This window comes from Notolepis coatsorum (genome assembly GCF_963971535.1).
Source record: "Notolepis coatsorum genome assembly, chromosome: 10".
In the NCBI taxonomy this organism is placed as follows: Eukaryota; Metazoa; Chordata; class Actinopteri; order Aulopiformes; family Paralepididae; genus Notolepis; species Notolepis coatsorum.
Genome location: NC_140174.1, coordinates 12,760,825 through 12,786,176, shown reverse-complemented (window position 1 = coordinate 12,786,176; position 25,352 = coordinate 12,760,825). Strand labels below are relative to the sequence as shown.

The 25,352-nt window shown below is 42.1% G+C and overlaps 2 protein-coding genes across 6 annotated transcripts in view; both read left to right on the top strand.

Annotated features, from left to right (window-relative positions):
- The first annotated feature begins 683 nt into the window (after positions 1-683).
- pdpk1b (3-phosphoinositide dependent protein kinase 1b) lies at positions 684-17,645 on the top strand. The gene is made up of 14 exons (XM_084323220.1): positions 684-816; positions 3,854-4,096; positions 7,669-7,711; positions 7,847-7,984; positions 8,601-8,745; positions 8,969-9,066; positions 10,514-10,589; positions 10,723-10,791; positions 11,208-11,304; positions 11,480-11,653; positions 12,331-12,554; positions 12,768-12,825; positions 13,476-13,628; positions 15,054-17,645. The coding sequence occupies exons 1-14, from the start codon at positions 793-795 to the stop codon at positions 15,165-15,167; spliced, it is 1,656 nt and encodes a 551-aa protein (XP_084179346.1). The 5' UTR covers positions 684-792; the 3' UTR covers positions 15,168-17,645.
- Positions 17,646-19,528: 1,883 nt separating this feature from the next.
- Positions 19,529-25,352, top strand: part of kctd5b (potassium channel tetramerization domain containing 5b) — a 39,584-nt gene continuing 33,760 nt past the window's right edge. For all 5 annotated transcript variants that reach the window (XM_084323943.1, XM_084323940.1, XM_084323942.1 and 2 more), the window contains exon 1: positions 19,529-19,845. In XM_084323943.1, the coding sequence (XP_084180069.1) occupies positions 19,621-19,845 (225 nt within the window). In that variant the 5' untranslated portion in view covers positions 19,529-19,620. The remainder of the gene's footprint in view (positions 19,846-25,352) is intronic.

Here is a 25,352-nt window from a genome sequence, read left to right as displayed (position 1 = left end):
GCTATGAATGGTTTGGTGGATACCTCCTCCAATGTACAGTTTCTACGTCAAATGTTAAATTTAGACTCTTTTTGTATCACAAACAGTACTGTATTTGTAAATCTGGTATGTCATAGATGTAGCAGTACTGTATGTCATATATGTTATAATGAATTGAAAATGGGGGACCTTGATGTAAATGAGACGAAAGTCTTTCTCTGGTCTGCATTCCCTTAACAATTGTGTGTATTGAGCCGTACTGTATTGTACCCATTCTTCTGCTATCTGTTCATAACGTTTTCAATCAATCAATATATAGCTTTACATTTGGAAGAACTGAATATAGTTGACAGACAGGGGTGGGGTGGTGTTTAGCAGTGTGTACTGTGTGTGGCCTGTACCAGTGCAGGGGACATCTTATTCCAATGATTACCTCCAACGGGAAATGATGAAGGCAGGGATATATATATAGATTACTGGGAGATAATCAGGAAGGAGAGTAGGTGAAGAAGCCACGTCTACTCGGAAAACAACACGCAGAAGATGAGTGGTATGTTGCCACCTGACTCCATGATACACCATCAGAGTGAAATGAAGTTGAGTGAGGTTGTAAATGTGGCGAGGAGGAGGAGGGAGGAGGGGGGCGGGGCCACACGGGGGGGGGGGCTCTCCTCTCCTGTCTTTGCGGTAACATTGTTGTGGAACGACGTCACAGCGGCTCGAAAATGAAGGCGCAGAAGAGGCAGCCATTACTGGAGGAGGTTCTGTAAATTATTATTTTCATTCCCAAATAAATACCCGCGGAAAACTCCCATGGCAAGAGCCACAAGTCAACTAGTGAGTATTGCCACTTTCACACGAGTATCTATTCGAAGCCGCCGGCGTTTAGGACGTGTTTATTGACAACAAATTCAGTTACATTCGTCGTGGGGCCTTGCTTGGTCCAGAACAGCGGTACATGACTTACTAACTAGCTACCGTTAGCTAACATAAACTCCCCAAACAGCTACGGAAATGTGCTTTCTCCGACACCGACTCACATTCAATATCACTGATTATGTCTGTAGTTTGTAGTCGGTGTCGCATTTTCTCTAGTTTGGTGTTTTATACTTGGGTTTGTGGCTAGTTTCCCCCCAATGTTATGATTCCTGTTGGGTGGTAGTAGTAACGTTAGCTGTTAGCTTTGTGACGCGTTTTTAGCTTTAGCTTCGCGCTTTCTGACGATGCAGTTGCTTAGCTTAGCTCCACGTTAGTTGCTACACTGCACTGCTGCTAACTAACTGTCAACGCTCGATACTTCTTTCATTGCCAGCCATACTTTTTGAAATAAGAAAAGTTTGAAGAAGAAAAGGTGTTGAGCTAACGTTTAAAAGTAGAGTTATTGTTGTCTAGCTCAGCTAACACGGGGGCTAATTGGCTAAGTGATCAACTTGCTGCTGTCAGTGATGGCCGGCACCAGGCAGCGGTGCTAATGTTAGCTAGCCAGCTAAAGAAGTAACTTTGCATAGGCCTGTACTCGAGGTGCTATATGTTAGCTCACTTGTTAAAATAATAACCTTTAGCTATGTTCATGTAGCCAAGCTAACAACCATCAATGAATGTGGTTTAGGTAGCTAAAGGGCCACACCTCGAGTATAACCACTGATTTATTTGAATGAAAAGAGGCCAAAATCTTGTTAACAAGCTAAGCTAGCTACTTAAGCTAAAGTAGCCAGTGAGAGACGACCTTTGCATTGAATGACGGGCCTACTTACTTTACGAAAATATCATACGAAGAAAGTTACAAAAAGTGAAACTGGTAACAAGTTAGCCCAATTGCTAATTTGGTCCTTTACTGTCCTAAGCTGCTATTATAATACCATGTTTTCAGATCTGGGGCATCAATTTTAATACTGCTTTCTCAATGTTTTTGTCTTGCTCTGTCGATTAGGCTGCAACACATATAACTTTTCCAAGTTAGGTGGTGTTGTAACTTTCAGCACCAAGTTGCAAATAAGTATAAGCACCAAGTTGCAAATAAGTATAAGCGATAACATAATTTGTTTTAACATTCAGTATTGGGAGGGATGGGCCCATCATCGGGTTACCAACTCATTGAATAGGCCTTCCACATCCCTGTGTTATTGATAAGTCTTCTCTCTCCCAAATTAGGCACACTTAATTCCGTCCAGAGCTGCTTATGGCATCTCCCTCTGAGGTCACAATTCTGGCTGCAGTGACCAAAATGGATGACCCCGTTTTTGGCTATATTCACAAAAAGTAAAAGCTTGTTGGCTTTTGATGTTTTTGTTTTTTCATTCTGTAGATCTCCTCTCTTGTTTATGCTTGTTGTCGCTATGATGTGTCATGCATAATTGGATGTAACTATAGTCATGTAAACGGTTCCCAAACACCACTGTAGTTTCCGTCTTCATTAGTGTGACTTCTCATAACAGGAGTGGCCAAACTTGTGTGACATAAGGTAGTGGGTCTTTTGCCAAACAACCCAATTGGATGTTATCGAATAGAAGAGTTGCTGGTTGGCATCATCCTCCTAGATCTGGTTAATATGCCTTTCAAGCATGTTATCTAAAACCAACTTACTCAAGTATAAAGGCATTGCCTAAAGATGAACCAAATGAAATACCTTGTTGTTGTTCTCCTTGCTGGAACCTTAGACAGCCTAAAAGAATGTTGTGAAGGGCCAGATTTTTTCTGCCTGTCCTACTTTGGGCTTCCCTGACTTGGCCTAGAATATGTTGTGGTTGCTATTTATTGAGTTATTGATAGCACTGTGACAAATAACATGTTTTTCTTTTTTGATTAATTGGAACAATCATCCCAAAGTCATCTATTCGCCATCAGTGGTTCTGATGTAAAGCGATACTTGCTTATTCAAACTTTTAGACACTTGATACAACACAGGCCTGTTTGCCAATTTTATTTCTTATACATAGTTTTGCGATGGTTACCTTATAATATAATTGTTCAATCATCGCAATGATGATGGTTTCCACACAATGGGCCCAAAAATGAAGAGTATAAACTCTGACTACCTCCCTTGACTTTCAAAATTAGATTTGATTCAAATATATTGTCATCATATAGCACAAGTATACTAGTATAAATGCAGTCCAAGTACAGTACAACAAAAAGGACGTTTGGCATCCAACCAGAGTGCAAATGTAACAGTAAAGTGCAATAGTAATTTACAATGTACAGGTGATTAAACTGGATATAAGATATATAAATGAGTACTACTGAGTAATAGTGCTAATCAGATGTATAAGTTGTAGTATTACTATCTACAGTGATACAGGTATAAAGACACTGGTAGTAAGTCATACTAGCCTACTACTAGTAAGAGTAGGTAAGGGATATGTATAGTATCTACAGTTGTATAAAAAGGATTATGTGCAGGTATGTTTAAAGACAGATGTGGATATATATATACGGTAAGAATAATGAAAATAAAAAATGGTATATACCGCATTATTGTACTATGCTATCATACAGAGTTATATGCATTATGTGTATATAGAAGGATTATATGCAGGATTGCAGGTATATTCAGAGACAGATATCTATATATGCAGTGTATATTAATGTATATATTCATTAGGCTATATTATATACATTTATATAAGAGGACAATGACAGTTTAATAGTACTGAAAGAGGACATGTATTGGTTCAGAAATGGGTTAGAATATATATACACGGTAAGAATAAATATGAGTATACAGCATTATTCTACATGCTATCGGTTATATGGGCATACAGATGTTGTTATGTATATAAAAGCATCTCAAGAATCCCAACTGCATTATCCAGCCGGGCGTGACATCATCTAAACACCCCCCCCCCCCCCCCCCCATCTCTCTCCCTGTTTCCAGTATGATGTTGTGCCCATTCAACCCAGCGTTGTCATCTGTTCCTGCCCACATCCATCAATGGTAAGAAGCCAGCCGGACTCCTGCGCGCCACTTGCTATCCCCGGCGCAAGTAGCGGCCACTGTCCCGGCATGGAGGGGCCGGCCCACCGGACGCAGCCCGCCCTCCAGGCCCCTCAGCCGCGCAAGAAGAGGCCAGAGGACTTCAAATTCGGCAAGATCCTGGGAGAGGGCTCCTTCTCGACCGTACGTATATTATCGCCCCCGCATTCCATTGGGCTTATGAATTGGCCCTGGATATAGATGTCGTTACACGCTAGCATTCCTGCGGTCGCGATACTCGGGTGACTCATCGTCTATTTCATTTCAGGTTAATTGATCAGAAGCGGCGGATGTGTCTGTGTAGAGGGGCGGCGGTGTCTCTGTAGAGGAGCGGAGGTGTCTCTGTAGAGGAGCGGAGGTGTCTCTGTACTGTAGAGGTGCGGATGCGTCTCTGTAGAGGAGCGGATGTGTCTATGTGGAGGTGTCTCTGTAGAGGGGTGTCTGTGTAGAGGGGTGGAGGTGTCTGAGGAGGAGCGGAGGTGTCTGAGGAGGAGCGGAGGTGTCTGTAGAGGGGTGGAGGTGTCTCTGTGGAGGTGTCTCTGTAGAGGGGTGGAGGTGTCTCTGTAGAGGGGTGGAGGTGTCTCTGTAGAGGGGTGGAGGTGTCTCTGTAGAGGGGTGGAGGTGTCTCTGTAGAGGGGTGGAGGTGTCTCTGTAGAGGGGTGGAGGTGTCTCTGTAGAGATGTGGAGGTGTCTGTAGAGGGGTGGAGGTGTCTGTAGAGGGGTGGAGGTGTCTCTGTAGAGGGGAGGAGGTGTCTCTGTAGAGGGGTGGAGGTGTCTGTAGAGGGGTGGAGGTGTCTCTGTAGAGGGGAGGAGGTGTCTGTAGAGGGGTGTAGGTGTCTGTAGAGGGGAGGAGGTGTCTGTAGAGGGGTGGAGGTGTCTCTGTAGAGGGGAGGAGGTGTCTGTAGAGGGGCGGAGGTGTCTCTGTAGAGCGGTGTAGGTGTCTGTAGAGGTGCGGATGTGTCTCTGTGGAGGTGTATCTGTGGCGTGTCCGTCTCCAACGCAGGACTGTTGGGTCATGTCACTTCATACTGTAGTCTACCCATATAACACTGTATGATGGCATGTACAATAGTGCTGTATATACCGCATATATACATTTATATATTCATATTTACTGCATATACATATCTATATCCATATCTGTCTGAATATACCTGCATATAATTCCTCTATACATACTTATACACCTGCATGTAACTCTGTATGATGGCATGTACAATAGTGCTGTATATACTAGGGGTGGGGGAAAAAAATCGATACGTATAAGGAAGTTGCATTGTTCATTTCAATACCTGTAATAGTGCAGTAGTCCACACACACGCATGTGCATTCAGTTAAGTTGGAATATGACTGTAATACAAACAGTTCAGTTTGTCAGGTACATGCAACACAGATTACAGTGTTTACATCTGTCTGCTTGAGAAAATACCATGTTCTGCAATAAAAATTATTAGAGTGAGATGAACAGACTGAACTTTATTTTATTAGATAAAACATGTTGACAAAGTTTTACTTTGCAGTTGAAAAAAGGTAATAAATTAAATTTGATTAAAAAAATATATATTTTTTCCCGCAATACTCAGCGTATCGCGATATATTTAGTATCGCGATACTATTGTATCGTGGCGCAAGCAGGGACCGAAACTAAAGCCTGCCGCCCACCAGGGGCGCTCAGTTTTTACCTTTGGCGCTTGACACTTAGAGGGCTGCCCGCCGTGTGGCGTGTAGACGTGTAGTTCATAACGATACTCTTATTTTGATTGTGCGAGTACAGATTATAGCCTCTCTCGTATTTTTTTTTCTCCGCCGCGAGATCGTTAAAAAACTACAAGTCCCACATTGCACTCAAGTCAACGGTCCAATCACAGTAGAGTGACGTGACTGGTTTCATGAGAAAGAAAGCAAATGACCAATCGGAAGCTCTCATTTGGCTTGTTTACTTCCTGAAACGCCACCATTGCGATATGCGGGCAGTCTGCGCTAGTTTAGATCGGACCTCCATGAGCTACCGTTACCGTTTAAACAATGACCCAGTCAACTATTCACTTTTAGTTTAATTAGTGATGCACGATATATCGGCCGATGATATAATATCGGCCGATATGGCCGTTTTTTTACACATCGGTATCGGACCGATATCAAGATAGGGCCGATATTACATGTTTTGGCCTTAAATAGTTTCAAAATATCAGTCATTTCTGAAAATAAGTTACAAAAGTAAAAAAATTATGCGTTTTGGAAAATAGCTCTTTATTTGATTATCATAAAAAAGTGTTTTCTATACAGAGATATCGACATCGGTAAATATCGGTATCGGCCAGAACAGCAATATTAATATCGGTTATCGGTATCGGCCACAATTTTCACATCGGTGCACCACTAAGTTTAATACATGACGAGGCATTGTCTAACAGTATCTAGCTGGCTAGCTACTGATAGCTGCTGATATCAACAAATGCTCCAGCAATAGTCGACTCAAGTGCATAATACCTCCGTTCCCTCGTTAGCTAGCTCATGTTAGCTAGCTCCCGTTAGATCTATCTGTCCCAGTAAACTAAATTGTCTTAACGTTATCTACCGGGCTAGCAGTAGCTACAGATAGCTCCTGATATCAATGTCTTATAACATTGATTGAATGCGTATTCTAGCTGAGGGCATGTTGAATGTGATTTGACAAAACAACCGTAACGTTATACCAATAGGGTCCAGCTGCATCGCCGGAGAATCCTTGCATGCTGAATGTAGGGTCTAGCTGAATATAGGGTCTAGCTGCAGGGCCGGAGAATCCTTGCTGGAGCTGGAGGCTACTCAAGTATACACACAGACAGTGGAGCTGTTTGCAGATAGCGAGCATTTTGACTTATTGCGTGGTGGCGATGTCTCGCAGATAATACAACTACAAGTATGATTCTATAATATATATTTTATTTAAAAAAATTTTTTATATAAAATATATATATATATTTTTTTAATCAAACAAAATTGGGCAGGTAAGAAATATGCTTGGCGGGTAGATTCTTCCCATCTACCCGCCACTGGCCGGTGAGTCAAAAAGTTAATTTCGCTCCCTGGGCGCAAGTATCGTGATAGTATCGTATCGTGAGGTCTCTGGCGATTCCCACCCCTAGTATATACCGCATATATATTATATTATTATTATATATAGTATATATATTCATATTTACTGCATATACATATCTATATCCATATCTGTCTGAATATACCTGCATATAATTCTTCTATATATATATATATATACACCTACTTATACACCTGCATGTAACTCTGTATGATGGCATGTACAATAATTCTGTATATACCGTATACATATATTTATTCTGTGTGCCAGATGTACACATCTGTCTGTACATACCTGCACATAATACTTTTTACATATCTATATATACATATCCTTTACTTACTCTTACTAGTTACACTGCTGGCCTCACTGTACATATTATGGTAATACATACTACAACTCTGCACATACATCTGATTAGCACTATCACTTAGTAGTACTAATTCATATATTGTATACCCAGTTTAATCACCTGTACATTGTATATTACTATTGCACTTTACCGTTACATTTGCACTCTGGTTGGATGCCAAACTTCTTTTTGTTGTACTGTACATGTGCTGTTATGATGACAATACATTTGAATCAAATTTCATCTAAATACAGCTTTTTTTTCTTCTTCCCTCATCCTCCAAAGGTCGTCCTGGCGAGAGAACAGTCGACGTCTAAAGAATATGCAAGTAAGTGACACTTTTATGCACGAGGAGGACATGTTGAATACCTGCTGCAAGACACCGCACTCTAGATGTGAAAAGTGCCCCGCCTCCCTACACCTGACTGCTGCACGCTGAAATGTCCTTCTCTTCTCCTTCCAGTTAAGATTCTGGAGAAGCGGCATATTATGAAGGAGAACAAGGCCCAGTACGTGAAGAGGGAGAGGGACGTGATGTCAAACCTAGATCACCCGTTCTTCGTCAAACTCTACTTTACGTTTCAAGATGATGAGAAGCTGTGTATCCTTCCTTTTTAAACCACTCGAGTGCATCGCGGCACGGGCTCTGTCACTTTGTATCAGTTGCTTTGTATTTGCTCGTACAGTAAGTGGTCACTAGCTACCGCAGGCAGGCAGGCACTTTGCATTTTAGATTCAAATGTATTGTCATCATAACAGCACAAGTACAGTACAACGAAAATAAGTTTGGCATCCAACCAGAGTGCAAATGTAACAGTAAAGTGCAGTAGTAATATACAATGTACAGGTGATTAAAGCGGGTATAAAATATATAAATTACTACTACTGGGTAATGGTGCTAATCAGATGTATGTACAGGGTTGTAGTATTAATATATACAGTGATACAGGTATAAAGAAACTATGGTAGTAGTCATACTGGCCAGCAGTGTAACTAGTAAGGATATGTACACATATAGATATAGTATCTACATATATGTAAAAATTATGCAGGTATCTACAAACAGATGTATATACGGTAAGTGTATGTATAATATGTGTATACGCTATCATACAGAGTTATATCGGTTATATGCACCGTCTTCTACTGTTACTCAACAATGATTGTTTTTCCATTGGTTCAGGGTTAAAATGTGTCCTTAACTAAGCTCTCTTCAGATTTTGGCCTTAGCTATGCTAAGAATGGAGAGCTTCTGAAATACATTCGCAAAATTGGTTCTTTTGACGAGACCTGTACTAGATTCTACTCGGCTGAAATAGTCTGTGCTTTAGAGTATTTGCACGATAAGGGGATAATACACAGGTAAGATGCCTTTTTATGTTATATATATAATACACAGGTAAGATGACTTTTATATTATATATAATACACAGGAAAGATGACTTTTATATTATATATAATACATAAGTAAGATGACTTTTATATTATTCTGTATTTGCCATTGTTTTCCAGAACGGCTTAATAACGTGGCGTACTTTGGTAGCCGTCTTCTCACGTCATTCAACCCGTATCGCTTTCCCCACAGAGATCTAAAACCTGAGAATATTCTACTGAGTGAGGACATGCACGTTCAGATAACAGATTTTGGAACGGCAAAGCAGTTAACGGCTGACAGTAAGCATGGTACGTAAACAACCCCAGTTAAACTTGTGCTTGACCACGCAAAGTGTTCACTGACTCATCTTTTGCATCATCAGGGTATCTGCAGCGTATTTTAAAAGTATTACATTCATAATTCTCATCATTAACACTTTCCGTGCCAGCCGTGCGGTGCCTAGGAACCCCGTTGCGTGCCACCGCTCTATTCAATGACAGAGCTCTCATATTTGCGAACGCATAAACTATATCTTAAATTATGGCTATGTGCCTAATATGGCCGTCGACTTGTTTGCAGTCAACATTGTCGAAACGGATTGTTTTTTAATCTGTTCATTTCCGCTTGATACCATTTTGAAAAACGCTAGTTTTTTGAAAGTTTCAGAAAGAAATAAAGATTGTGTTAAACGCCCTTTACTGGAATATACTGGAATACACAACACGTTATTTTTTGGCCTATTTATGAATCGTTTTCAAATAAACGCTAGATTATCGATAGTATATGTGTACTTATGCACGCTATAGAAGCGGGCTGAAAAATCGATTATCTTATTTCCTGATCACACACATACACACATATGGCACACGCTGATATATAGGTGAAAATAGCTCTGATTATCCCAAGACTGGTAAAATAGATTCCTTACCTCAGATCAGATGTTCTCCAAAAAGATTATTCCAATTCCTGATCGCCATTCCAAATATCGATCGCTTTTATTGATCCAACGCTGGGTACTGGAAACACATATTCTCCGCTGTTCTGGTGGTGGGCAATGACTTGGATCGTCTCCGGTTACTTGTCTGACAAGTAAAATGTGGAAGCAGGACTTTTTTTTCTCCATGCGTTGCGTTTCATTCAATCCAATCTATCATCCGGAGAGACGATAGGGGCGGTATTTTCCATCTTCGAGCTCAGACGGATCCCCACTGGTAACGTGAGGCTAGATTGATGAAAAATGTATGGAAATCGATAATAAAAAAAATAACGAGAAAAAGACGAGATCTCTCGTCGTTGTCACTCAACGGTTGGCATGAACTAACGAGAAATCTCGTCGTTGGCACTGAAAGTGTTAAATACCTTAAAAAGTCTTGCACAGGTATTTCATTGGGGGTGGGGGGGGGGGGGGGGTAGCCTGCCTGTCAGGAGATGACATAATATATGAAATGTATTCAAGTCGTTGTTTTTGCTCGTTCTACCAGGAGCTTGGTGCATCTGGCGAGAGCTTGTACGGAACGCGTGAGAATTTAAATTGGTTAACAGTCTGTAGTGTGGTAGTAAAGGGGTTAACCTTCTGCAGTGTGGTAGTGCAAGGGTTAACCCTTTGGTAGTGTGGTAGTGAAAGGGTTAAAGTTAACTTGTTGAAAACCTGCAGATACCTTGATCAGAAGATTGTGTAAAATAAAAATAAACTATTATATATATAATTGAATGTGTTAATAACAGAAACTCATCAATGTTGTAATTGTTTTGCAGCGAGAGCGAACTCCTTCGTCGGAACAGCACAATACGTGTCTCCCGAGCTGCTCACGGAGAAGTCGGCCTGCAAGAGGTAACGGGATGCCTCCCTCGGACGGCCGGGCCGCTCCCTGGCCGCTGCCGCTATTTACCGTTTGTAGGAAGGGACTCAGGGAGGGCTCTCAGGTGACCGTGACACTGAATCAATATACTTCTTTTTTCTTTAGCTCTGACCTCTGGGCCTTGGGATGTATAGTCTATCAGCTGGTAGCTGGTTTACCACCGTTCAGAGCTGGGTAAGTACTTTCACGCACACACACGCATATATATATATATATATATATAATATATATATACACGGTTTTCATAGATTCATAAAGATCGATCCGATCCACCTCTCTCCCTCCGCCCCTCTTCTCTCGATCCTCCAATCACAAGCGTCGGATGAGGAAAGCAGGGCTTGTGATTGGAGGATTGACAAAAGGGGGGGGGGGGGGTTGAGGTCAGTTCTATCACGGCAGGTACTCCTCACGCGCTCACCTCTTGTTTTCCCCTCCGCTGACACTGATTCTCCGGGGAGATTACAAGCGCAACAAGTGTTTCTGCTCGAGGGAGAAATGTGTCAGAAATGCCGGTCTCTGGTCTAGTAAACACCTGTGATTTATCGTGCCTGTTTTTCTTGTCCTGTGTACCCTGTTCTGTTCCCGACCAGAAACGAGTACCTAATATTCCAGAAGATAATAAAGCTGGAGTATGAGTTTCCAGAGAAATTCTTCCCTAAAGCCAAGGATCTTGTCGAACGGCTTTTGGTAGGTCACATCAAAAATACCCATTTCTTTTGGTAATATGAGCGGTATTGAGAGGAAGCTTTCGTTTCATACTTTTGCAACCCGTACCGACTTGGAAGGTTGCGTTTGGGGGGGGGGGGGGTGTACAGGTACAAGCGATTTGTCTACATTCAGTCTGTTCCCCCCTTTTCAACAGTCGCTGGACCCCTACAAGCGGATAGGTTGCGAAGAGATGGGAGGCTATGACCCTCTAAGAGGCCACCCCTTCTTCGAGAGCATCTCCTGGGGCGACCTCCACCTGCAGACGCCCCCCAAGCTCACCCCCTACCTGCCGGCCATGTCCGAGGACGACGAGGACTGCTACGGAAACGTGAGCCCGCTCGCCTCCCTATACAGTAGCTTTTCTTTTTTACATCCCATAATGTACGTCCTCTGCCATGAAGCGGACGGGGCTGTGTAGCGCCTTGCCTCCGGGGCACAGATGCCACTAAACTATGTACAGACTGTGTACAAACCCGCTGCGCATAACTTGCACTGGGGCGACAGCGGCTCAGGGGGGAGAGCACTCGTCTGGTAGTCAGAAGGTTCCCGGTTCGATACCGGTGTGTCGAAGTGACACTTGACCCCTAACTGCTCCCGATGAGCAGGTCGGCACCTTGCATGGGTCGCCTCCGCAGTTGGGTGTGTGAATGTGAGGAACAGAAAATTGTAAAGCGCTTTGGATAAAAGCACTATATAAAATGCACCATATAGAGTGTCTGGTCAGTAATATGGGTCTCCCAGTCCCTCAGCTCTGCAGTAAACACAAAATACGTGTTCTGGTATCCCTTCCCACTTTATCCAATCAGGAAAGATAACCCTAGATATTTTTTATTTCAAGAAATCTTGCCAAGCCAAATTGCCCCCGCCATCGGTGTGTGAGTGAACGGGTGAAATGTGAGGAACAAAAAATTGTAAAGCGCTTTGGATAAAAGCTGCTATATATATATAAACACCCATTTAACCAAACGTCAACCCTGCATTTCCCTGCTAACGCTCCCCGTCCAGTATGATGACCTCCTGAGCCAGTTCAGCAGCATGCAGGTGGCCCAGTCCAGCTCGTCCCACTCCCTGTCGGCGCCGGCCGAGTCCCCCGCCCCCCCGCAGAGGTCCAGCAGCAACATCGAGCAGTACATCCACGACCTGGACAACAACTCCTTCGAGCTGGACCTGCAGTTCTCCTCGGAGGAGAAGCAGCTGCTGCTGGACAAACAGACCAGTGGAAACCCCTGGTGAGCCCCTCTCGCAGCATGCCTCTCTCCTCCTCCCGTCGGGCCTGCTGACGGCCGTGTGCGCGCGCCTTATATAGAGCGCTGGCGAGAAGTGTCTGAAAATGCTGCCGTGTGTGTGTGGGGTTATAAACACTGTTGAATAGATAACGTCTTTCGGCGTGTGGGAAATGTCTCTGTCGTGTTCATGAACTGGCTTACCGCTCGTTTGCACAGGCACCAGTTTGTGGAGAACAACCTGATCCTGAAGATGGGCCCGGTGGATAAGCGGAAGGTGCGTTGGTTCTCGTGTTTTTTTCTTTTTTTCTTTTTTTGCAATTCCCTCCTGGCTGATTCTATGATTGAATTCCGAGACTTTCCATCTTTCATCGAGTTGTGGGGTGAAACCTCTCACTCGAGTTTCAAGATTTGTTTTATTTGTCACATAAGTACATAATACATTACAGTGAAATGCTTGGTTCTGTATGAGCCTCCTGAGAATGCTTCATACCGTAAACAGAATGAAGACCAAACACTATACAAAATATACGCTCAACTGTAAAAAAATAAAATCTTTTTATTTTTTATTTACAAAATGCTAAAATTGGGTAGAGATGTAGTGCAAATATTCTAGTAATAAATAAGTGTAAAAAAATAAAAGATGTTTTTGTCATTGTTAAATTTCAAGTGTAAGTGCCCCGACCCTCATCCCATTCCAAGATGATTTTCTTTTGGACGTACGTCTCCTGGTGTCGCTCTGAGCACCGGCTTATAGGAAATGAAAGGGGAAGGGGAATGGAAGGGGAATTCCCAGGTTCTGGTGGTGGTGGGGGTGGTGGGACTCTCTCTCATGCACCACACCAGCCCCCTCTATTGGTGATCTCATGCCCCAACATGTCCGGCCTCTCTCTGTCTCTCTCTCTCTCTCCTCCACCACCACTACAGGGCCTGTTCGCTCGGCGGAGGCAGCTGCTCCTTACTGAAGGACCACACCTGTACTACGTGGACCCCGTCAACAAGGTCCTGAAGGGGGAGATCCCGTGGTCCCTGGAGCTGCGGCCAGAGGCCAAGAACTTCAAGACCTTCTTTGTTCACACGGTAAAAACCCAGGCCGCCGGTCTCGCCACGACAAGCAGACTGCAGCCCTGTGAACGTATACTAAGGGTCATAGAGTATCATGACCGACTGACTGACCCGGTGCATTAAAGGATAATACAGCAGATTTTTTATTTTGGGTCCCATATCATTCTTGCCTTGATATGAGTTGATATGCCAAACATTAGATTAGGTTAGATTCAAATTAACCTTGGTCTACTGATGGTATCCTTTCTGGCTGCATGCCCCCCCCCCCGCTTTATCTCTCCCAGAGTAGAGAGAATGACCAAGGTGATATATAGAGTACTTGAGTATGATATTTATTTTCTTTGAGTTGGAACATGTGACTAAATGCCATACAGTAGGTGGGATAAGCGGTAACCTCACTATATGAAACTGGATTATATGATTGCAGGGATCAATACTAGCCAGTAGCTAGGATACATGTAAACACATCAGCCCGTTTCCTTTAGATTAGATTCAAATGTATTGTCATCATAACGGCACAAGTACATTACAACAAGAAAAGAAGTTTGGCATCCAACCAGAGCAAATGTAACAGTAAAGTGCAATAGTAATATACAATGTACAGGTGATTAAACTGGGTATAGAATATATAAATTAGTACTACTGAGTAATAGTGCTAATCAGATGTATGTACAGAGTTGTAGTTTAACATGTACAGTGATACAGGTATAAAGACACTGGTAGTAAGATATGTATTAGGGCTGGGCAATTAATCGAAAAAAAATCGCAATCTCGGTTCATAGACCTATGCAATCTCGTTTCTAAGTTATGATTTTTTTTATTAAAAAAAATAATTGTATTAAACTTTTTTTTATTTATTTTTTACTTTACTTTTTAAATGATTTTATTGAAAAAATAAGAATCGTGAGAGAATCGTGATCTCAATTCTTAGAGAGAAAAATCGTGACATTTTAGCAAGAATCGCCCAGCCCTAATATGTATAGATATAGTATACAGATATGTAAAGATTATTATATGTACAGACGGATGTGGATAGTTATACGGTAAGAATACATATATATACGGTGTATATACAGCACTATTGTACATGCTATCATACAGAGTTCTATGGTGTATAGGTTATATACAGGTATATTCAGATGGTTATGGATATATACATGCTGTAAATATAGAAATGTGTATATATATACACCGTATACAGCATTATTGTACATGCTATCATACAGAGTTATGCGTTATGTGTAGGTATATAGAAGAAGGAATATATGCTGGTATATTCAGACGAATGGATATATATATATATATGTGCTGTAAATATAAATGTATATATCCGGTATATACAACACTATTGTACATGCAGAGTTATATGGCCTGCAATTCTTCTTTTCTCTCCTTGCTGAAGTGTTTACACCTGCTCTCTTCTCCTATTGATCCGCGCAGCCCAATCGAACATACTATTTGATGGACCCCAGCGGAAATGCTGACAAATGGTGTAAGAAGATCCTGGAAGTGTGGCGAAAGATCTATCAAAGGCACCAGAACCCCGGCCTATAGGAAAGCAGCTCCTCCCCTCGGCTCCGACGGCCCAATCATGGAGCGGAGTGACAACGCCCCCCTCTCTTTTAGTGCCCTTCATCACCGCAATGTAAACAAACTCTTTTTAGAGACGCTGGCATCTTAGACCTTGTTTGTTTTTCCTGAGCAAAACCATAGGAAAAGAGAAAAAAAAACACAAAAAAACAGAATACAACATTGGATTCAGGGTTTGCTTTGCTTGTTCTTTGTGCTCTCTGTGAGGCTTCTATTGCTTTTATTTTCCACGTGTGGACGAGGAGACCTGCTACCGTGCACATCTGCTTCTTGTACATTCTGCAGGGGAAAAAAGAGGATAGGCTTTTATCTGTAGAATAACACAGGCTTTAGGTACCGCAAAGACTGCTACTTCCTGCTACTATGACACCGTTAACAACACACACACACAAACAAACACCCACACGCAAACACACACGCGCGATCCAAACATGTTGTGAACCAGAGCCTATCCTGATATAGTATCATACTTAAACCATATCCTAATCCTAACATTGTACGTGTCGAGGTGTAACCCGAGAACCTACTTCTATCGCATACTCCGTAGTCAACGACAGATAACCATAGCCTTATCCATTGTCCTACCTTGACCCCAACTTGACCCCAGGAGACCTAATGTTTTTTTGTTATTTCTTTTCATCAGTCCTATACGTTTTTTTTTTGGAGTCGGTTTTCTCTGCTCTTGGTACTTGGATATATGCAGTCCGGCGTGGGGTCTCTGGGTTTCAAAAGCAGAGTGCTGGTCTATTAGTGAGACGTGGGGTCTAAATCCGTCTCTGTGCTTTTGGTGTGAAGTCTCTCCATAGACGGTTACTGAGGATATATCGCTAATGGGGGGGTCGCAGTTTGGGCAAGGGGGGGGGCGGGGTGAACATGCCACTAGCTTGTACTCTTATCATAACCTGCTTAGCTTTCTTGCACGGCCAGTTTTGTAGCTCAGCCATGTCTGCTTCTCTCTCTCTCTCCCAGGGCACTGGAGATATAGTTTTATTCAAGTTTAAAAAGGTGGGTATTTTTTTGACTGCATCGGCAACCATGGCTAATATTATTGGGATTATTTGCCTGTTCTGTACCTTCACTGGCTATTTCTTTGTGGTTTGAATACTTCGATTTAGTTTATTTTTTTCCTTTTTTGGTGGGATTGTCGGCTCATCTTCAGTACATCCTGTTGAAAACAAAATCTTAATGCTGACCCCCCCCCCCCCCCCCCCCCCCCGGTGTGTTGGGACAGGAATGCTTTGGCAGAGAGATAGATATACATACATAACATACAACACATACATGCAGACATACATAATACCGTACACATACTATCATTCTTGGAAGCAATCACAGAAAAGCTGTAGTCGCGGGACAAGTTGGCCTCATTGGGTTCTAAACAATCACTGCCCCCCCCCCCCCCCCCTTTGTTCGATTGCTCCACGACACCCGGCCCAAGAGAAACTGAGCAATCGATTTAACTTTTGCTTTTTTTGTTTATTTTTTTTTGTTTGTTTTAGAAAGAGATATATTATCGTAATACTTTTAAATTCTGACATCATTACGTTAAGGTCCTCTTCTCAACAAAAAGCAGGATTGCTCCTCCAGCAGAGCCTGTGTGCAGGGCGCGCGTGGCTGGAGGCGGAGGTGGGCACGAGCCTCTGGCCCCCGGCGCTCTTGTGCGGTCGGATGTCAGTGTAAAAGGGGTATCTATCTGATCCAAATAACAGATAAAATTGCTGTATCTGTCTCTAAACGTTGAAGAAACACTCTAGAAAAAAACAAAAGAAAATGTGTTCGCTTCTCTCTCTCGCTCTCTCGCTAGAAAATCTTTCGAATCAAGTTGGCGGAAGTCGGTTACGTTGTGTATGGAATACTCTACCTGGTCGGTAACCGACTAGAACTGTGATGTACAGACGATGTATTATTGAGATCTGAAGCAAGTAATGCAATGATATTAGGATACAGTTTTTGTATTTTTATTCTTGTATAAGGTTATTTGATGGCTATTGTTTAGCCTCTAGTTCATTCTGTGTTATTTAAATTCTAATATATGAATCATATTTGGATTGAAGTCATGTTCAGGGGCCATGTTGTGTATGTATTGAGATGTAAAGCCTTTGAATGTGAATAATTATTGTAAACTATAATATTTTACAGCTTTTTTCTTACTATATCATATACATTTTCTATTTGCTCAGTGATTTAATCATATTTCTGATAATTTAATGAATCTGTTCATTCTCTCTCTGATTATTTGTGCGCTAGGTCAGTAGATGTTGAATGATGAATTTTCCACGTAATGCTTGGTAGTCCAGTAATTAAAGCATGTAGGGATTTAGGCAGACAAATAAAGCCTTGTGTCCTGTCTTCTGTTAACAACCACAGTCACGACACAATAAAAAGCAAACAGCATTCACTGACGATGACATCTCCACATTTGCAACATGTAAATAAAGTACCAGCCCATCAAGACTGTCTTGTGTCATATTCAATTTGCTCCAAAGGTTTTTGATGTGTGGGGGAGGGGTGGTGTCTGCTTTGATGACTATTACTTTCAATTGTATAAATAGTGGATAGGCTATCTTCCATAAAACTTAAGGCGAGACACTGCAGGTGAATAGTCAAATATACTTTTTTTGTTGATTTTGAGATTTTGTTATATTTTGCTTCCTAAACATGTCTTCTATGAAACTAGTGACAATAAAACGTCAATAACACACATTTAGTTGTTTATTTTACATAATTTTTCCTTATTGCATCCATAAATGTGCACATATTTAATGGGGAAGTGCCTCATTTGCATATAAACATACATTTCAGAAAACTTGCAATATATTTTTTCTTAGTTTATATGTACTTAACAAATTGGGAAAGTTTCATAGTGATATATTCAAATATTTTTTGCCTATTAGGGGGTACTACACTGTTTGTAGCGTGTGTGTAGTTCTGTTCAGTTCAATAACATCATTATTATTATTATTCAGTTATCAGGCATGTGTTTAGGTTGTCTATTACTAATGGTTTTGATTAGGTATTGTGTTTGTAAATATCTGTTTAAAAAAAAAAGTATGGCATTTTACAATACAGAACTTTGAAGGCATTTTCCCAAAAATGAGTTTTAAGAGTTTTTCCTCATACTCTGAGCCAGAAATCTCCACTTCAGTAGCACTCACATACACCAAACCTTCCAGTTCTATTCATATCTATGTTCTGAAGGTATTTACAGAAGGGTTTGTTGATATCGCATTCATACCATGATTTATATCACATTTTATCATAGAGTGATAAAAAGATATCCAAAATCCCCTCTGTAATAACCTTTGGCTCTAATATGTCAACAAAATTAAACTATAATTTTGAAAATGGCTTTATCCAATGTTCAGATTTCTGTCCTGGAATTATATGCAAATTAGTGCATATTTAAGTAGATCATGCCTCATTTGCATATTTAAACATACAATTTCAGAAAACTTGTAATACAAAAAAGTATTGTCTTAATATAAGTAATCAACTGGGGAAGTTTAATTGTGATATCTATTAGTTAATTTTTTTACCCTATTCACCTGCAGTGTCTCCCCTTAAAATACGAGGTAAGATATTCCTTTATTGGTGTCCTTGGGGGGGAAATGCATGGGATGTGCAGGGTAATGGTAGAAATGTGTAAATGTAGGCTATAAATTCGGATCTGATATGAATATAAAAATGAGTAAGAAATAAACTAGAGCCTGGCCCAATTAAATTCAAGGGACCCGTGTCGCTGAGTGCTCGGTCACATGTGGGACGGACCTGGGATGTGGGGGAGCCTGGTTTCTAGGGGTGGAGGGGGGGGGGTCCCCTCTCATGGGGGTCTGGGAGGCTGAACGCAGCCGAATTCAAGGGGCCCATGTTAATGTAGTTATTGATGTCATTGTAGGTATTGTATAAGTGTTGTTTGTCTATAAATGTTAATACAAATGTAAGTTTAAAAAAAAAAAAAAAACTATAAAAATATGAGAAAGTTAAATGTGCAGGTGAGGGCCTGTATGCCCTATCGGTTATATTATACCTTACAATAAATATAGGCAATAATGAATTTGAATCTGAATGTATACTATGAGTAAACAGTATATACACTGTTTACTTTTTACTCATACTAGTCTACACTTTCCCTTTTGACACAGTATCAGGAGACATTATAATCCAGCTAGGTCAGATTACTACTATCCCTTATTATTATGGCTCAGATAGATAAGGGTGTCTCTTAATAATAATAATAATCCTGAGCCGGCGGGGTGGGAGGAGTGTCTTGCATGAATGTGTGTGTGTGTATGTGAGTTGACTCGACCAGCTGCAGCAGAGAGAGAGAGCAGCTCTCCTGTCACACAGCAGCCAGTGAGAGTCAGTCAGAGAGAGAGACGGAGAGCAGCTCAGGGCGGAGAGAGAGAGAGAGGTGGTGATGATGGCCGAGAACAGCAGCTCCGACACCAGGAGATGTGTTGTGGCTCCTCACTCCCCCCCCGGAGGAGAGAAGAAGAACCAACACTCCTCCTCCACATCGAAGTGGATCCGCTTGAACGTCGGCGGCACGTATTTTCTAACGACGAGACAAACGCTGTGCCGGGATCCCAAGTCGTTCCTCTACAGACTGAGCCAGGCGGACCCCGAGCTCGACTCCGACAAGGTAACATGCTAAGCTAACGTTAGCTGGTGTGTTAGCGTACTAGTGTATACGGAGGTGCCGTGTCTTTTTGGCACACTTTGTGTTTTCAACTAAGTGCAGTTGCTGCTGACCGGGGAGATTGTATATGTATATACCACTCGACATACCCCGGTTTGTAGGTACAACAGGGTATTAAAAAAAAACATTAGCGAGCCCGCGTTAGCTCGCATTTAGTGTAGCCAGGAGCTAGCAGCTAGTCTCGAGCTACTGTCGGAGATTCCGACAGTTAGTGACGTCACACACCCACGTGACACCAGCTCGCCCCTGTTTGACTGATTGATTGATTGAAAAGTTTAACAGATTGCAGAATGTGTACAATACAGTACAGCTCAATTGACCAGAGAGACTTTCGTCTTTTTTTTTTTCAGTGTCCCCCATTTTTTATTCATCATAACATATATGACAATACATGACATACAGATAGACATTACTGCTACATCTATACATTTATGACATACCAGATTTGCAAATACAGTACTGTTTTTGATACAAAAATAGTCTAAAAAAGAGAGTATATACATTTGACGTAGAAACTGTACATTGGAGGAGGTTGGGTAGGTGGGGGGGGGGACTGTACATTGGAGATGGTTGGGAGGGTGGGGTGGGGGAAACTGTACATTGGAATATCGACAACCATACTTGGTTCTAAGAAGAGGGTCTCGTGTATTCTTGGGTTAGGTCATTTACTGTACATTGGAGGGGGTTGGGTTAGGACATTTACCGGGGCCAGTTTCGAATTGCAGTCTCCCGTAGGTGTTCTTTGAGAGTGGTTTTGTGGTTTTCTGTGACGCGTTACCGTGCAGCTTGCCGTTACTAACGTTGCAATGTTTAGAAAAATCAGCCCACGTCGTCGTGGTTCAGTGAGTCGAATTTGTTAACCAAAATGGCAAGTTAAATTAAGTTGTTTTTATTGCGATAGTATATGTCTGCTGCTATTGAAATAACGTCAGTAGGTGTGTCAACCCTCCACGTCCACTGGAGAAAGTCAGTTCTTCTGGCTATAGTGTTCACAAACTATTTGAGTTACTAGCAATAACATGATTGGTAAAACTGCGTATAGCTATATACACATAAAAACGTGTGAAGTTTGTTTGTTGGAAGAAAAAAAACACAGACGACTTTAATTTCCCCATTGTATTTGACTGTACACACTATGTGCAGTGACTGTCCCATGTTCTGGCTTCCCTTGCCACCCTCTGGGGCTCTTGTTGTTTGGTCCGCATTGAGAAGCCTCCTCCGAAGACCTCTGTCTCTGCCAAGTGGGGTGAGGTGCTGACAGGCGAGGGCCAAGGGATGATGTCACCCATTTCCCTCTTGAATGGCTGCATTGGGTGAGAATCAGGGGCCTCTCTGTTCCCCCATCTGCTGGTAACAGCCGTGTACACTTAACCAGCACTGTCAAGTGGCCATGTGTGTCTGTGTGGGCTGGGCTGTCTGCTTAGTTGTCACTGTTCCATTATCATTCAAAAACTCCAACCCACTTTTACTTGCTCATCATAATTTTATGCAAATCTCATAATCCCTGAATAATCTTTTTTGTATCCAAATGTGAGCAACTGATCAGTCTCTCAATCCCTTGTCTTTTAAGTGCACACAGAGCTCTCGAAATCCCCCTTCTAATGATGATGCTCTATAAACGTGGTATGGTTTATTCGCTGACACTGAACTCTTGACACCTTTCACCCTATACCCGATTTTCTTCTCGCACATGAAAGAGGGCCAGAAAAGGCCCAGTTTCTGTTAACCGGCGTGCACAACTCTGCACTTGGAACAGGAAGCCCTGGAAGATTGATGGCTAAGCTAAGTGCTCTGTTTTGGCCAATGCAGTATTGTGTTTCCCAGCTGAGGAAATGAGTGGCCCGGGTTCTCCACTCGGTCACGCAGGCTGTCGACGCGCTTCAAGACTAGGAGGCCTCTTGTACAGGAGCGCTGCATTATTCATGCCGTCGGCCGGCGCCTGTTCTGCACATCGCCAGGGAGAAGGCGCAGGAAATGCACTCGGATGCACAAAGCCAGTTGGGTGTGTAAACCTCAGGCTTTACGACGACTTATTGGATTAGCAAACACTTCAAAAGTGCTAAAAACATCAGGAGAAACATCGTAGCATTTTAAGGAAAAGGTCTACTTTCACCGGATTACGATCCGAAAGTTAATTTCGGCGGAATTTCCCTTTTCATTGGGAGTCGTGTAGACGTGTACTCATATTATCACCCTGTTAATATTAGATTTGATTAGATTAAAATGTATTGTCATTATACAGTACAACGAAAACTAATCTAACCATCCAACCAGAGTGCAAATGTTACGGTACAATAGTAGTACAGGTGATTAAACTTGGTATAAGATATATACATTTGTACTACTACTACTGAGTAATAGTGCTGCTAATCATATGCATGTACAGAGTTGTAGTATTAATATGTACAGTGATACAGGAGGTATAAAGACACTGTGGTAGTAGTAAGTCATACTGGCCAGCAGTGTAACTTCTAACTAGTAAGAGTGGGTAAGAGATATGTACAGATATGATTTTTAAAGCAACGATTCGATATTTTGGTGATGCACACAAGTTTAGGAACAATTCTATTAAATAACATATCGGTGTATTGAAGAAGTAAGGGGTGAACCGTGAAATCACAAATGCAGGATTCTGCCAGTGTGGTTATGAGGAACAATTATGAGCTCGGAGGAGAGAAAATACCAAAAGAAAAACCTGCAAAGTGTGAAAAGCATCGTCTGTCTCGCTGGAGTGTACACACACAGTGTTGTGTTGTGTGTGTGTGTGTGTGTACATATTCTCAGTCCACACTTGCACATTCTCTCTCTTACAGACACGCGCATGTCTTTACATGTACTCCCTTGTCTTCTTAACATTGAAGAAGTATTTGCATTCCGCCCAGCAGGCTCAGGGATCCTTATCTGGAGTCCGGTTGTCTCCACAGGGAGAGGCCAAATGACCCAAGTGACTCCTCAATTGCTAGGACGGCTAGTTCCACTAATCGTGAAGAAGAAGAAGGCCCCAAAACACTGTGGCCCCTGAGGGGACGGTTGTTGACCAGTACATTCTCTGTTCTTCCCCCGACAAGGTCCGGTTGTGTTGTAACTCTAAAGGCCCTCCTATAGTCGAGCGGACCATACACGGAGCAGACTCCCGCAGGCTTAAAGCTGACCCAAAGGGTACTCGAAGCTGACCCAAAGGGTACTCCAAGCAGAGTCCAAGTGCGAAGCTCCTATTTTCTGACGCGCGGACGTCCGCTTCGCTGACTGGTGTCACACAAAACGCTTGTCACATAAAACTGCCCGTTTTATTATCGAAATATTGGAAACGGAGATAACATACTCTTTATTTTGACATCGGATGACGACGACATGACAGAAGTTGAACAGCGTGGGGGAAATTGTGTAAACTGGCGCGAGACATGTAGGAAATTGGTCCGCGGAGATCCGCTCGACTATGAAAGCTCAAAGAGTCCAGTGGACCTCCGCAGAGTCCAGTCCGTGTACAGTCTCGACTATGGGAGCACCTTAAGGGTTGTACCAGACTCTTGAGACGGCTCATACCAGACTCTTGAGAAGGCTCATACCAGACTCTTGAGAAGGCTCATACCAGACTATTGAGACGGCTCATACCAGACTCTTGAGACGGCTCATACCAGACTCTTGATTCAGATGGTTTTATTTGCAATATGCAACAAGTACAATGGAATTCTTCTTACACTCAGCCCCCCCCCCCCCCCCCCCCCCCCCCCAAAACGAAATTATTTCAGGTAACTAACATTAAATATCTCTTGTCGTGGAATTAACACAACATTATGCATACTGTTCACAATAAAAGTATGCATTGATGTGTTAATTTCACTGGATGCATTCAACAAGGCAAAATTGTAATTTTCCTTTTATACTATTGCTACTGTAATCTTCTTTTTATTTACTTGTATGCATGTATATAACCTTGTTTTTGTTACAGCCTCCCACCCCCTCTTCCCTCAAAAGCCTTTTGCTTTTTGATCACGCTGCTTTTGTATATAAGAATTTGTTCTTACTTACTTGCCTGGGTAAATATAGGTTAAATAAAATGTAAAACCTTATTTTTATTTTTTTTTTATAACTAGACTTAGACGGATCATGGTAGACTCTTAGACGGATCATACTAGACTCTTGGATAAGGGTCTGTATTTCTCTCTCCAATGAGCTCATGATAAATGTTTATTACCAGACTGGCAGATTCCTGCATTTCTGAATCCAGCTTTTACCTCGTCCAACACATCAGCAGAGACACGGCGCTGGAGGGAGTGAATAATGTGCGCCAAGAGTCTGGGCTACTGTTGACACGTGCTAATGTTCTAATCAATCAGAGACTGGTACCAGAGCCTTTTAACCCTTTCACTACCACTATTCAAAGGGTTAATGCTTTCACTATCGCACTACAGAAGGTTAACCTTTTGTAGTGAAAGGGTTAACCTTCTGTAGTGTAGTAATGAAAGGGTTAACCTTCTGTAGTGTGGTAGTGAAATGGTTAACATTCTGTAGTGAAAGGGTTAACAGTCTGTAGTGTGGTAGTGAAAGGTTAACCTTCCGTAGTGTGCTAGTGAAAGGGTTAACAGTCTGTAGTGTGCTAGTGAAAGGGTTAACCGTATGTAGTGTAGTGCTAGTGAAAGGGTTAACCATCTGTAGTGTGGTAGTAAAAGGGTTAACCTTCTCAGTAGTGTGGTAGAGAAATGGTTAACCATCTATAGTGAAAGGGTTAACAGTGTAGTGTGGTAGTGAAAGGTTAACCGTCTGTAGTGTGGTAGTGAAAGGTTAACCTTCTGTAGTGAAAGGGTTAACCGTCTGTAGTGTGCTAGTGAAAGGGTTAATGGGTCAGAAAAGTTTCACTGAAGATTCGGATGCTACAACAATATGACTGTATGAGCCAACCATCATGTTACAACACAAACGCATATACAACCCAAACATGAAGGTTGAGAGGAGTGGACTTTTTATTTCTGATCAAATATAATTCCAGCATAGAAACTTATAATTCCAGCATAGAAACTTTCCACAAAGCAATGGCACAGCGATCCAGAGGAAGCCGTTCGATTTGAAATGTTACCCGTACTGTGGTCTGGAAACTCTAGGAGCGCTGGCAGTAAAATCTAAAATCTTCTGGACGGACCAACTCGCTCTTCTGAACCGCCGGTTTGTTTTATGATATATTAACCCTTTGTGAAAGGGTTAACCCCTTGTCGTGTGGCAGTGAAAGGGTTAACATTCTGTATTATCACAGTGAAATGGTTAACCTTATGTAGTGTGGTTGTGAAAGGGTTAACCGTCTGTAGTGTGGTAGTGAAACTGGGTTAACCTTATGTAGTGTGGTTGTGAAAGGGTTAACCCTTTGTTGTGTGACAGTGAAAGGGTTAACTATCCCTTATGTTAGCAACGTTACACAGCATTAGTAACGTTAGCTAGCAAGTTAACATTGAACACAT

Bases quoted from the DNA above. Each gene is read 5' to 3' on its own strand.
- pdpk1b (XM_084323220.1), top strand. From the start codon at position 793: ATGGCAAGAGCCACAAGTCAACTA. The intron at 4,097-7,668 runs GTACGTATATTA...CATCCTCCAAAG, and splicing joins GAGAGGGCTCCTTCTCGACC to GTCGTCCTGGCGAGAGAACA. The intron at 7,712-7,846 runs GTAAGTGACACT...TTCTCCTTCCAG, and splicing joins GACGTCTAAAGAATATGCAA to TTAAGATTCTGGAGAAGCGG.